Genomic DNA, 13,086 nt, shown 5'->3' with positions numbered 1-13,086 from the left:
GCCATGAATATGCGGGAACAGTCTTAAAGAGCTTCATATAATCATTTAATTAAAAAACTAAATATCTGCAACATTTCATTATCAGAAAGGGAAAAATACGACATTTGATGAATTCTTTCGATGTATTTAATATTTAGGGTTTAACTGTAAGAAAGTTTTGTTTTATTGTATAGATAATTTGTAAATAATTCAGCTCTCAAAAATATTTATTTTTTATTATACTTATGTCAATAAAATGAAGAAGTCTTTAAGTTACAATTTCTGAACTCCAAGGGGGTAGGAGCAGTCTAGCAGCATTCCGCACATGCCGCAAACAGTCTGCTCGTCATTTCCTGGACCATTGACACATGCAGTTCCATCCATAGGGGTGGAGTTTACTCCGCACTCCGGGGTTCTCAGGAGCTTAATGTATCCGTCCTCTCCCCAGCTTGAACCCCAGCTATTTCTTACCAGCCAGTAATCATATACTCCCCTACAATACAATACAATACAATACAATACAATACAATACAATACAATACAATACAATACAATACAAAACAATATAATACAATACAATGCAATGCGATGCAATACAATACAATACAATACAATACAATTCAATACAATACAATGCAATACAATACAATACAATACAATACCATACAATACAATACAATAAATACAATACAATACTTACATACAATACATACTATACATACAATAAATACTAAACAATACATACAATACATACAATGCAATACATACAATACATACNACAATACAAATAAATACAATACAATACAATACAATACAATACAATACAATACAATACAATACAATACAATACAATACAATACAATACAGTACAATACAATACAATACAACAATAAAAACAATGAAAAACAAGATAAAATACAATCATTATGAAATTATAATATCTTACATTGCGCTGAAATCTGAACCGTATCCTACGAGTTGAACTCCATGATTGATTGATATGTTCTCCTGGAAAGAGCAACCACTGAACACTCCTCCAGTGTAACTAGCCCATTGAGAAGCATCAACAGCAATGGAAAGGGGTCCAACCTACAAATATTTTCTAAAGGGGCTGTTTACCAATTAAAATTAGTTTTAACATATTTTTGGATTTAGATTTTTTGCTTTGCGACATTTAGATAATTATATGTTTTTCACTGATTGATTAATTAGGTTTAAAAACAAAATAATCATCATTTTTACTTCCGAACAAATAAACTGATTTTCACCTTTCCTATATCTTTGCAACCTGATGGTTAGATATAAAGATATTAAAATTAACATATGAAGAGAATGACCAGTTTTTTATTAGCTAATATCAGACTTTTATGTTTCTAATCAACAGTTAATGAATGCTCTCAATGGAGAAAAAAAGCAGGAAATTAAAAATCTTTTTTGGTTAAGGTTTTAAGGGTACTGTTGTGAATCGTCAATATCATTCTATGAATGAAGGGTCCCTTGAAATCAAATTTACAGTTTCTTTAAATTCTTTTTTCCCGATAAAACTTGTTAATTGGTTACCTCAGCCAAGTGGGTCATGACTGCCTCATGATTATTGGCAGGAAGAGTATCATATCCGGTTAGGCTCACGATTGTTTTGCTGGAGTCATAGGAGCACTCCTCAGTCTGAGCTGAGGTTCCAGATACATACGGATAATCATCCTCGGCCATCTGTCCGAACAGCTGGAGGTAGTTGAACCCAAGCTGGGTCACGGAGCCGAAACAGCCTCCTGATCCTCCGCACTGGAGGACATTAGGGGTGCAGGAGGTCACTTGCTGGGCAGAGAGGTTGGGGAGTTCACCAGAACTGATGAAAGCATATGATTCAACCTGAAAATCAGATTGGGTTAAAAACAGTTATTACTACAATGAAGACGACTTTTCAATTAAGTTTTTATTGTTAACAAGCTTTTTTCGAATTAAAAGTTTACAAGTAATCAAAAAGAAACTTTTTTAAATGACAGCTTCTCTTGAGTTCTATGTTTATGTGTATCCATGCTGTTTAAAAGATTCATATAATCAAAATTGAAATCAAAAGTCGTCTTCATTGTTTTGTTCTAATCGCCTACCACTGTACATTAAAAGCAGTAAAGGGAAATGCAAACACAACACTCTATTCTGAGTCCATTGAAATCATCTCTACAGTACCTCTAATAAAGACGACCTTCATCCCGGTTTCTACTACTGATTTATACTGGTTTACACTGGAATATATAATATTAACCTGCTCTGTGGTTGCAAAGGCCCAGCATGATCCACATTGTCCCTGGTTCTTAACTTCAGTAACAGCCCCCTTCTCCACCCAGTTGATGTAGTCAGGGAGGTCCTTGCTGATCCTAGGGGAGCTGTTCCCGACGGTTCCTGGCATCTTCTTGTATCCTGAGATGGATTTTAAAATTTTGTTTAGTTTATTACAAGCGGACGTTTTTGAATTTGCCTCAAACTCTTGATTTCTATTAGATCAAATGATCTAAGCTTGAAATGTGAAAGGTTTACACCATCAGGTTGCAAAGATAAAGAAAATAGAAAGTTTGAGTTTGTGGCAAGACTCAATTCTTGTACATCCATCCCAGGACACACAGAAGCTAAGATTTTTCAAGTTTAAATTGAAAAAGTTCTTCTAAATTTTTTTTTGAAATTATGAATAAATGGACTGAGTTAATCTAATCGCCAGGGATTTTTCAAAAGGTAGTTATACTAGGTATGCCAGTACTTGTAAAACAGGAAAATTCTGTTGAAGACGACATTCTAAACATACTTAGGTAGGTATCCTTAAACTCCTGTTCAGTTAGGTCTGAGAACTGAGTTATCCCTGTAGTATAACTTGAAATCATCTTATTCTGTCTCAAGCTCTTATAAAAGTTTGCCTAAACAAATATACAAAATCTATGAACATCAATTTGTTTTAAAAGTGCAAATAAGAGGACTTTTCAGGGACTTTTAAGGGACAGTTAAGTGACCTCATTTTAAAACGGCCATTTCGCTTTTTTGCTAAATTATCGTTATTTTTTTTTCTCTCACAAATTCCTTTCGCAAAATTCTTTTTTGCTAAAAGAAATTTGCGAAATACAAAAAAAATTTCGCGAAAGTTTACGTTCGCTGCAAACCTTACTTGAAACTACGTTGACATTCCAATAAAAAAATTTTTCTTTTGTGAAAGATTTTTAAAGACGTCATATTCGAAATTTAACAAAGTTTACCTTAAAAATTTCGAACCTCTCCTCCTCGATGGCCTTGGTTTGGTAAACCTTGCCATACTTCTCCTTGAACCTGAGAAACTCTTCCTGAACTGCTCTAGGGGCAGTCTTGCATACACACACAGACACTATAAAATAGAGGTCAGGGGGGTTAGAGGGACTATACACATCATTAAATGGAACTCAAGTCATGAACAGGGTGTCCCACGATACAAGACACTTGGTGAATACTATATGTCTTCTTCCATATTTTGTTAAGTTATTTGATAAACAATATCATATAGCAGTCATATTATAGAAAAATTTATTTCTAAGTAAAATATATTTGAGTAAAATTTTTTTTTAATGAATTTAACTGCAAAAAGTCTTTTATATCTTATACAGTATATGGAAGAAGACATTAAAAAATTATTCACCAACTGTCATGCTTCGTGGGACACCTAGTATTAGAGTTCTATATATGTCCGATTTACAATATTAGAGTATTTAATTTAAAGGTCTAGTAGTCCTTGGTGTAACTATTCAATTTCATTATTGAATTTAAAAATGAATTTTTTTTAGTTTTTTTATCGAGATTTTCTTTAAAGCTCAAATAGGAAGAGCATTGCACCTAAGAATTCAAATATATCAAAAAATCGTTAAAATAGAAAATAAACAATAAACACTGATTGTTGCATAGAGCCTTCTGTCTATTTTGCAGTGAAGTGCAAAAACGATAATCGTTTAAATTTTTATCGGTAATTTACCACTGTGGTTATAACAAACCCGGCCAAATCATCTATATATATATATAAAGTTTTAATCTCTGTTTGTTTCTCCGATCATAACTCGGGAACCCCTGGACCGATTTGTCTCAAATTTTGATTGGGGAACTTGGGAGAACCACGGGAATGTTTTAGCTTTGATTTAAGATCTAAGTTGAGTGGATCGAATTTAATAGCGAAAATTTAGTTTCCCAGTAAAATCGTTCAAATGCGGGTAAACGGCGGGAGTAACTTTTATTTTAGTAACCTTGGCAGCGCTGTGTTCCCAAGGTAGTGTAAAATGATATTGTAACTTCATTTTAAATCAATCCTTTGTTACTTTTACTATTATTGATAAAGTACAATCCATAATCATTTGGTTTAAAGTAAACTTTTTAAAAATTAAATTTGTAGAACGTAAACTTCTAAAATTTTTGTTGGGCCTTTTGAAATCCCAAAACAACTTAATAAACAAGATTTTATTCTGATTTGTCCAAAGTGAAACATGATTCTCAATGAGAAAAAATTGTTTACATCAATAAATAAAATGTTTATATAAACATTGATGAATAAAATTATCATGAACATCGGATTAACAATGATAACTCTCACATCGCGTTTTCTAGCTTCAAAAATATTTTCTTCTAACAAATTCCTCAATTGTTTCCTTACTACGAATCCGCAAATTAGACATTGGGGGAAAGAATAATTGAAGACGATTTTCAAAGTCAAACAACATGGATATATCATTTGTTCTTGGTCAGAAAAAGCTTTTAAATCGTGCTTACAGTTTAATGGAATTAAAAAAAACTAAATTTTGAATTTAAAAAGTCGTGAATTGTCCCTTTAAGTTTACCTGCAGCAAGTAGAATTATTGCTATCTTCATGGTGGAGAAGATAATGATAATATTTCGTCAAATTACTTATCTTTTATCCAACTAATGCAGGATAAATATATGTATCAAAAATTCTCTTTAAATAAGTTTTTTAAAACAAAATTATCTTTCCAATTTAACATGAATTTGTTTGTTTTTTTCGACTTAAAAGTAAAAAGTAAAAAAAATAACAAAATTAAATGCTAGGTATGTTTTAATTGACAGCTGTAAATTTCTTATCATTCTGTGCGCGTTTCTCAATAATCTACGTAAAAAGTACGCTTTGTTTTATCTTAATTATGACTGGGTCAGAGCGACAAAATACTTTTTGACCTTTAACTTGAGTCATGTATTTCTTCTGAGTCAACATCTTTTTATTTCTTTAATATTATAATTAATGTTAATTAATGTCTCAGAAAAGAATTGAGTCTTTGTCACAAACTATGATGTTCTAATCTCTATATCTTTGTAATCCAATGCCGTAGACCTTAGACATTTCAAACTATGAATTCTGTTAGATGAAAAAATTTAAGTTTGAAATATCAAAGGTTTACACCATCAGGTGAAAAAACTACACTTTTTTACCTCTAAAGGTATTTCTACATGAGGTAAATCCCAATAAACTATTATATTGAGTACAATAAACGACTTTTAAGTCATCTTTGAATTATCATTTTTATTGGGGTGTCGCTTAAAATTATACAATATAATATTTGATGAAATTGTATATTTTCTATAAAATTAGAACGAATTCAAGAATAGGAAATTAAATAGGATATCTAAATGTTATTGATATTTATAACTTTAATGATTGCAAATATATCAAAAAATAGGTTTAAGATTTTTTCCCATTTCTTAGATTATCTTGGCTTTAGAGCATCAAAACTTGCATCACTGCAAATTGAAAATACTTTCTTTGGATCAATTTCCACTTCTTTTCCAACATTGCTCCCAGCCAGCTTAAACCTTTTCCCGATAACAGCGTTGTCATTCCCCTTCACTTCAACATCATTCCCGCAGATCCGGTTCCAGTTCCCGTACACCTTTATTCCATTTCCGGTCACCTTATTCCAATCTCCTTGGATTTTCCCGTTATCACCGTTTGCGACGTTATAGTCTCCGGTCACTTGGTGACTTTTTCCGTTTATCACATTGTCGTTACCGATGACAGCTGAATTGTCGCCGTTGACCACGTTATTTTTCCCCTCGACATGAGCATTGTCGCCGTTGGCAATATTTTCGTCGCCGCTTACTTTGGATTTTTTTCCGTGCACTACGTTGACGTTTCCTGAATAACAAAATATTTATAGACAAAAATGTCATAATCAAATGATTGTACTCTTTAAATCAGAAAACAGTGCTGTGGTTATTTATACATATACTTTGCTTGTCTGATTGTTTGTATCCAATAAACGCCAAAAAGGCTTAACCGATGTGGCCCAAATTTTCTGTTGGACCTGTCCTCACATGAACCCAGAATTACAAAGATTTGTTCGATTTTCGTAAAATTTTGAAAATTCGCGAACAAAATTTTAAATCCGCAAAATTCTGAAAGATTGAGCAACAATTAAAAATTGAAATAAAAGATGGGCACGAAGCACCCTGATAGCCTTGTTTGTTAAAATTTTATAATGTCGCAAAGGAATTTGTAATCTGTATGTATCTAGCTGATTTTTACAGGAAAACAAGCGCCCTTCAAGAGATTTAAGAAGAGAGATCTCTGTACTTGAAGAACCTTCAAGAGATTTAAGAACAGAGATCTCTGTACTTGATGAACCTTCAAAAGATTTACTAAGAGAGATCTCTGTACTTAATGAACCTTTAAAGGTTTCTCCGATCAGAACTCATTTACAGATTTCCCTAAAATTTTGATTGGGAGAACTTGGTGGAACCAAGTTAATGTTCTTATTTTGGTTTCAAAACTCTAATAAAATGAACGGGTTGACTTTTTAAAGAGAACTATTAGATTCCAGACAAAGCTGGGTTCCCAAAGAATAAAGAATAACCTGTTATAATAGCACTGTCACCAGTCACTATATAGTTATCTCCATTTACATTTGCGTAATCCTTGGTGATAACATGTTCCACTGCACTGCTTGAGACAGGATTAGCTGAAATAAAAAACATTTTTCGGGGATCAACAACTTTTTCCCCCCATTTTGATTTCAGAAATTAAAATCAAAGAGACTGTAGTCGTATTTATGAAGTTTCAAACGGACAAGGGATAAATTGGACATGCCACTTTCTGAAATTAAGTTAACACTCCCTTTAAATGAAAAAACTTTTATCCATTGAAATATATTTTAATATATTATATAAGTATTAACTTAATACGCCTAGGGAACAATAATATTTAAATGGTCGCCAAAATAAAGTTGGAAAGAAAGACGACATAAAATCCACGATAAAGGGATTGTTTCATCTATCTGAAGATGGATATAATACCATGGTCCGTCCTAGTATATGATTTGTGCATGTCTACTTGTTCAACAATTTTCAACAAAATTAGTATATATTTAGGGTTAGGTTAACACACTTTCTGGGCCGAGCGCTGCGGCTAGGACAGGCTAGGGGGCCGGCCGTATATTAGGAAATTACCTGATACCCTAAATGTATTTTAAAACAGCAAATAAATCTTTATAAAATAGTTAAAAAGGTGTTATAATAACCGTAATCTTGCCAACTACAGCCAGGGTTACCGTCAGTTAGGAAGCCAGGGTTACCGACAGTTAGGAAGCCAGGGTTACCGTCAGTTAGGAAGCCAGGGTTACCGACAGTTAGGAAGCCAGGGTTACCGACAGTTAGGAAGCCAGGGTTACCGTCAGTTAGGAAGCCATGGTTACCGACAGTTAGGAAGCCAGGGTTACCGTCAGTTAGGAAGCCAGGGTTACCGTCAGTTAGGAAGCCAGGGTTACCGTCAGTTAGGAAGCCAGGGTTACCGACAGTTAGGAAGAGACTGCAGAGTCAACTTCGAATTTTAGGCATCTTTTTTATCATAATCTTTTTCGCTGCAAGTGAAAACTGAACCCTTTCTTTGGAAAATCATTTAAATACAACCTGTAGAGTGTTGGACATTTTTAAGACTAAGGTAGTTACGAAAACAATCCTTCAGGGGGTAAATTTAAAAAAAAATTATTTTTAAGAAAAAATCTCAACCCAAACAATCATTTGTTTTAATTGGAAATTTCATCGATAAAATTAAGCATAAAAAAAAAGAAATTATCCAATTTTTAAATGTTAAAGAAAATGGAAAAAAATTTGTAATTTCAAGTGTTCTCTAGGACAGATTTTGACTTCATTCACCTTTTTCATCACAGAATGGAAATCCTGGACAGAAACCACATTTTGCAGTTGCAACTAGAACCAGGAGAATCCAGATATACATCCTGTCATTAAATACTTAGACGTCCAGAGCTGAAAACTTTAGAATTGTGGATATCGAGGCCAATGCTTCATTTTCTCTTTTTGTTAATTTTAAGATTAATCGGATATTAAGTTTGTATCAGCGAAGTTTAAATATAACTCAACCTATCGAGTGAAGTTTGGAGAAACCAGAACATCCAATCAGAGAAACCGGGAAATTTGAAATTTTCCGCGCTATTTAATGAGAAAACTCTATTTGGTCGGAAACTGATCGCTAGTGATTAAAAGAAAGAACAAGAGCGGACTAAGAAGGAAATTTAAAGTGTCCAAATTGGATATTCGGATTGAGCGATCGAGAATAAAACTTAAAAGTATTTAATTCTAAAGTTTTCAGCTCAGGGTTACACACAAAGGAAAAGTGCCTTTGCTTACACTGATATACGGTTCCCTAAAGCTTAAAACATTTTTCTTTAAATGCTAAATAATTTCCCTAGAAGGGGTTTGATGTACAGTCCCGTTTTGCCTGGTATAATCTATATGTGTACTGTACAGCTCGCTCTAGTTTCATGTTGGACCGGTTCTTGAAATGAACCGGACTCAACAGTGACATACAAAAGACTGAATTTAAGATCGAAGAAAATGATTTTAACTTTAAAGCGGCAGAATTCAAGAGTATACCATTTATGTACTTCACTATACTTGGGTTTACTGAACGACTAAAAACTGTACTCCAATACTTTATCAGCTGTGTACTGTTAAATGTACTCCAGTACTTTAATTTACTGCGTAGATAAGAGAGTACTGAGATCTATTAAAGACTAGACTATGTAATATTTTCCACAGCAGGTTCCAGTGGAGTTCACGACCAATAAGCAGACAACTGTATTCAGGGATACTTAAGGATCAGTTGGATACAAAATGCAAAACCTTTAAAAATAGACTAAATTCAAAAATATGCCGTTAGATGGCAGTCAAAAACCTTTTGTGGAAATGTAACATGCCGTGCCGGTACGACTATAGGCCTGCATAGCCTAGCACGTAAGAGCTTATGAGCAGTCTGTGTATTTCTAGTCCATGCAATGATTCAAAATAATCCATTCTTCTTGAATTTTCTGATTAGTCCCGAAAATCTTACTTTAGAACCATTATAACGATCGATCCATTATGATGTGGGACACCCTGTATATCAGCTGTGTAATGTATAAAACAGTGTAATGTGTATACTACTAAAGAATAACAATAGGAATCAGCTGCTAAATTGTATATTTTCAGTTAATACAATAAATAAAAGGAAATTAAAATCGTAACAGAATGTCATTTCTGGAGAACAATATGTCGTTATTACGTATTAACTGCTTGTTAAAATTGTGTATTTACATGTAAAAGTCAATTATAATTACATTATTTTTATGCAAAATTAATCACAAGCATAACATATACACTTTCCTTTCAATTTAAAATATAATATTGATGATTCAAATATTTAAATTTAGCGAAATGTAAAAATTATTGTTTTTGATATTTTTCTTGCCTGGTTCCTACTCATCCAAGGATTAATAACACACTAAGTATTTGCAGGTTGCAGGTTGCAGGGTGTCGTAATAAAACGTTCAAAATTTGCTCATTCGAAAAACAAATTTGTATACTTGAAAGTAATTTTGCAAATAAGGATATAGAAAAAGAAAATTAATCCTAATCTAAATTCCTTATTTTCTTTGAGACATACACGTACCTAAGAAAATACCATTTTGTCAAAGTCATGGAAATTTTCAGGGGTTACAATTGCTAAACCTTTAAACTTGTTTCTTTCTATGCAAAGTCACACTTTTAAAGTGATCATCGACGTTTTCCCTCATTTAAGAAAATATTTTTTAACATTTTTACTCAGTTAAAGGTTTAAAGTGCAAATAACAATCGTAAAGGGTTACATAAAATTTCGCCAACATACAGTTAACAGTTAAAAAAAAAATATTCCTTTAGACATTTCTTAAAATTTCCATGTGAAAATATTTCTTAATAGTCTTAAAAGTGGAATTGTGGGTCATTAAAATATTGTAAAAGTAAAACAGTATCAAGGCTTAAACTTTTCTATAAAAGCCAAAATAGTCAATAAGGTATCGCAACGAAGCTTGCGCACGAATTAAAGGTTTGATAAGGTACGGGGAAGATTGGTACCCTCTGACGTCATATTCCAGCACCTATGGACGACGCAGAGGAGAGCGCAGTGAGCGGATACGGGCTTTGTGACGTAGGTAGGGTACAGGATTCCAACTCGCATGACTACTTTACCCTATTCCAGTACAAATTATAAAAGTAGTAATCTCTGTCGGTTGGATGTCTGATCATAACTCAGGAGCCCCTGGACTGATCTGCCTCAAATTTTGATTTGGGAACCTCCTAGAACCATGGAAAGGTTTTTACTTGGTTGACTTTTATATGGAAAATTTCCAGACAAAGCTGGGTTTCCACTCTGGTAAACTTATATCATTAAAAGTGGTAAACTGAACATAACTATAATCTTGTTAAGTTTCTACATTTTAAAATATAATTTTCCATGGATAAGTTTTTTTTAAAACCCTGTTGTTAAATGTGTTTATAGACGAAAATGACGAAATTGGGATTTCCAAATATATTTGAAATCAGATAATTTTCACACAACTATACTGGTTTCTGCACTCTGTAGTCAAGTGGATTTTTGTAAACCCGTCAAACCGAAAACCTTTAAATTTTTTAAAACCGAACCAAGTTTTTTCCCATCACTATCTGCACAAAATAAAGTGAAATTACGATTTAATTCTCAATTGTTTTTTGTTTAATCATAATTTTAAGTCCCCCTGGGTACTGGCTTACAATCAGGCAACAGTAACCTGTAAATAAAACATATACTGTAGTGTATAGATTGCAAATATTAACCTTCATATATTTCATATTTCTCATATTTGTATTTAACTACAAAGCATGATGAGATATTACGAATAAGCAATCACAATTTACTATGCAGTTTGGACCCGCCTAACCAGGGTAGGTTGTTTTGAGTGGTTGGCCCGAAGTTAGTTAACTATACTGAATATAATTAGACACATCAAATACGTTATGTTTTTGGATAGGTAAGGAGTTGATTGGAAGGAAGGAGATTGTCAGGTGATCTGTGGCAGGGTGAGATCAGAGGGATTAATGTATAGATAAATTAAAATACAGGGTGTAAAGGATGGTGGTTATACACAAACACAAATAGGCTAATAAAGTTCAAGTTTTTTTTAGTTTTTTTATATAGATAAAATAAAAATAAAGGCTTTTTTTGATCAAGTATGAATAAGATATACGTGTTTTTAATTTTGAAAACTGATTATTTTCAATTGTATTTTCTTTACAAATGTGATCTGCGCATTTCTACTGCAGGAAAACAATGTAGGAAATTTAAAAAATAAACTCTTTTTTCAGGCTAAATAAAGACCACCTAAGAAAGTTTTAAAGGCTACCGATGGAAATCAGTCCTTTTAATCATAAAAATAGTGTTTATAGAGAGGGACCGTCCCTTTCCGCTCAAATATAGAGAGGGACCGTCCCTTTCCGCTCAAATATAGAGAGGGACCGTCCCTTTCCGCTCAAATATAGAGAGGGACCGTCCCTTTCCGCTCAAATTCTGAACGAAAAATCGGCTTTATCTCCGGCCACAGTTGTCTTTGAAAAGTAAGACTATTACCAATCAAGATCAAATAGGCTGCTTAGTTTACCCTAAAATTACCCAAATAAGTGAACGGTCCCTTTGAATATTAAGGATTGAAAGGAAAAAAAGGTGAAACTAAAGTTGGACGGATTGAGAGGATTGACAAAGAACCTGACCTAACACCGATGGTGAACTGAACTGAAATGGATTGAGAGGATAAGAGAAACTGAACTAGGATAGATTAAGGGGATAGAAGGAGAAACTAAACTAGGATAGATTAAGGGGATAGACGGAGAAACTAAACTAGGATAGATTAAGAGGATAGAAGGAGAAACTAAACTAGGATAGATTAAGGGGATAGAAGGAGAAACTAAACTAGGATAGATTAAGTGGATAGAAGGAGAAACTAAACTAGGATAGATTAAGGGGATAGAAGGAGAAACTAAACTAGGATAGATTAATAGGATAGAAGGAGAAACTGAACTAGGATAGATTAAGAGTTTACAAAGAGAAACTGAACTAGGATAGATTAAGAGTTTACAAAGAGAAACTGAACTAGGATAGATTAAGAGTTTAGAAAGAGAAACTGAACTAGGATAGATTAAGAGTTTAGAAAGAGAAACTGAACTAGGATAGATTAAGAGTTTAGAAAGAGAAACTGAACTAGGATGGGTTAAGAGTTTAGAAAGAGAAACTGAACTAGGATGGGTGAAGAGTTTAGAAAGAGAAACTGAACTAGGATGGGTTAAGAGTTTAGAAAGAGAAACTTAACTAGAATGGGTTAAGAGTTTAGAAAGAGAAACTGAACTAGGATGGGTTAAGAGTTTAGAAAGAGAAACTGAACTAGAATGGGTTAAGAGTTTAGAAAGAGAAACTGAACTAGAATGGGTTAAGAGTTTAGAAAGAGAAACTGAACTAGGATGGGTTAAGAGTTTAGAAAGAGAAACTGAACTAGGATGGGTTAAGAGTTTAAAAAGAGAAACTGAACTAGAATGGGTTAAGAGTTTAGAAAGAGAAACTGAACTAGGATGGGTTAAGAGTTTAGAAAGAGAAACTGAAATAGGAAAGATTGAGAATATAGAAAGATAATTCTAAACTACAATGAAATCAATTGAAATATTACATTGAGCAATTTATAAAAACATAAAATTTGAGTTTCCAAACATTGATCGAATTGATTTTACAGATCTAGGAATCGACTTGTAATGAGGGATCAAGCATTG

The 13,086-nt window shown here is 33.1% G+C and overlaps 2 protein-coding genes across 3 annotated transcripts; both read right to left on the bottom strand.

The window, feature by feature from the left end:
* Positions 1-188: 188 nt before the first annotated feature.
* LOC111710824 (ervatamin-C) lies at positions 189-4,915 on the bottom strand. Its single transcript, XM_023484972.1, has 7 exons — positions 4,815-4,915; positions 3,219-3,343; positions 2,777-2,885; positions 2,243-2,397; positions 1,540-1,848; positions 926-1,068; positions 189-472 (listed from the first exon to the last, which is right to left on the bottom strand). Exons 1-7 carry the CDS (start codon positions 4,843-4,845, stop codon positions 253-255), a joined length of 1,092 nt encoding a protein of 363 aa, XP_023340740.1. The 5' UTR covers positions 4,846-4,915; the 3' UTR covers positions 189-252.
* Positions 4,916-5,542: 627 nt separating this feature from the next.
* Positions 5,543-9,761, bottom strand: LOC111710835 (autotransporter adhesin UpaG). Of its 2 annotated transcripts, none has more exons than XM_023484993.1 (4): positions 9,728-9,761; positions 8,137-8,219; positions 6,840-6,944; positions 5,543-6,121 (listed from the first exon to the last, which is right to left on the bottom strand). In XM_023484993.1, the coding sequence occupies exons 2-4, from the start codon at positions 8,216-8,218 to the stop codon at positions 5,694-5,696; spliced, it is 615 nt and encodes a 204-aa protein (XP_023340761.1). In that variant the 5' UTR covers position 8,219; positions 9,728-9,761; the 3' UTR covers positions 5,543-5,693. The 2 variants fall into 2 exon arrangements, with proteins under 2 accessions (XP_023340761.1, XP_023340760.1); XM_023484992.1 differs by lacking the exon at positions 9,728-9,761 and adding an exon at positions 9,332-9,407.
* Between the last annotated feature and the right edge of the window lie 3,325 nt (positions 9,762-13,086).

The sequence above is a fragment of the Eurytemora carolleeae genome, unplaced genomic scaffold (genome assembly GCF_000591075.1).
Source record: "Eurytemora carolleeae unplaced genomic scaffold, Eaff_2.0 scaffold988, whole genome shotgun sequence".
NCBI lineage: Eukaryota > Metazoa > Arthropoda > Copepoda > Calanoida > Temoridae > Eurytemora > Eurytemora carolleeae.
The sequence above is the reverse complement of the archived record's forward strand: the minus strand, read 5'-3'. Positions and strand labels throughout refer to the sequence as shown.

What these genes read in the sequence shown, in the direction of transcription:
- LOC111710824 (XM_023484972.1), bottom strand. Translation starts at nt 4,845, where the DNA reads ATGAAGATAGCAATAATTCTACTTGCTGCAG. An exon ending in AATAATTCTACTTGCTGCAG is followed by an intron (nt 3,344 to 4,814) that starts GTAAACTTAAAG and finishes TCTATTTTATAG; the next exon opens with TGTCTGTGTGTGTATGCAAG. An exon ending in GGTTCAGATTTCAGCGCAAT is followed by an intron (nt 473 to 925) that starts GTAAGATATTAT and finishes ATTGTATTGTAG; the next exon opens with GGGAGTATATGATTACTGGC.
- LOC111710835 (XM_023484992.1), bottom strand. An exon ending in TCCATTCTGTGATGAAAAAG is followed by an intron (nt 6,945 to 8,136) that starts GTGAATGAAGTC and finishes TTTTTATTTCAG; the next exon opens with CTAATCCTGTCTCAAGCAGT. An exon ending in TGACAGTGCTATTATAACAG is followed by an intron (nt 6,122 to 6,839) that starts GTTATTCTTTAT and finishes TTTGTTATTCAG; the next exon opens with GAAACGTCAACGTAGTGCAC.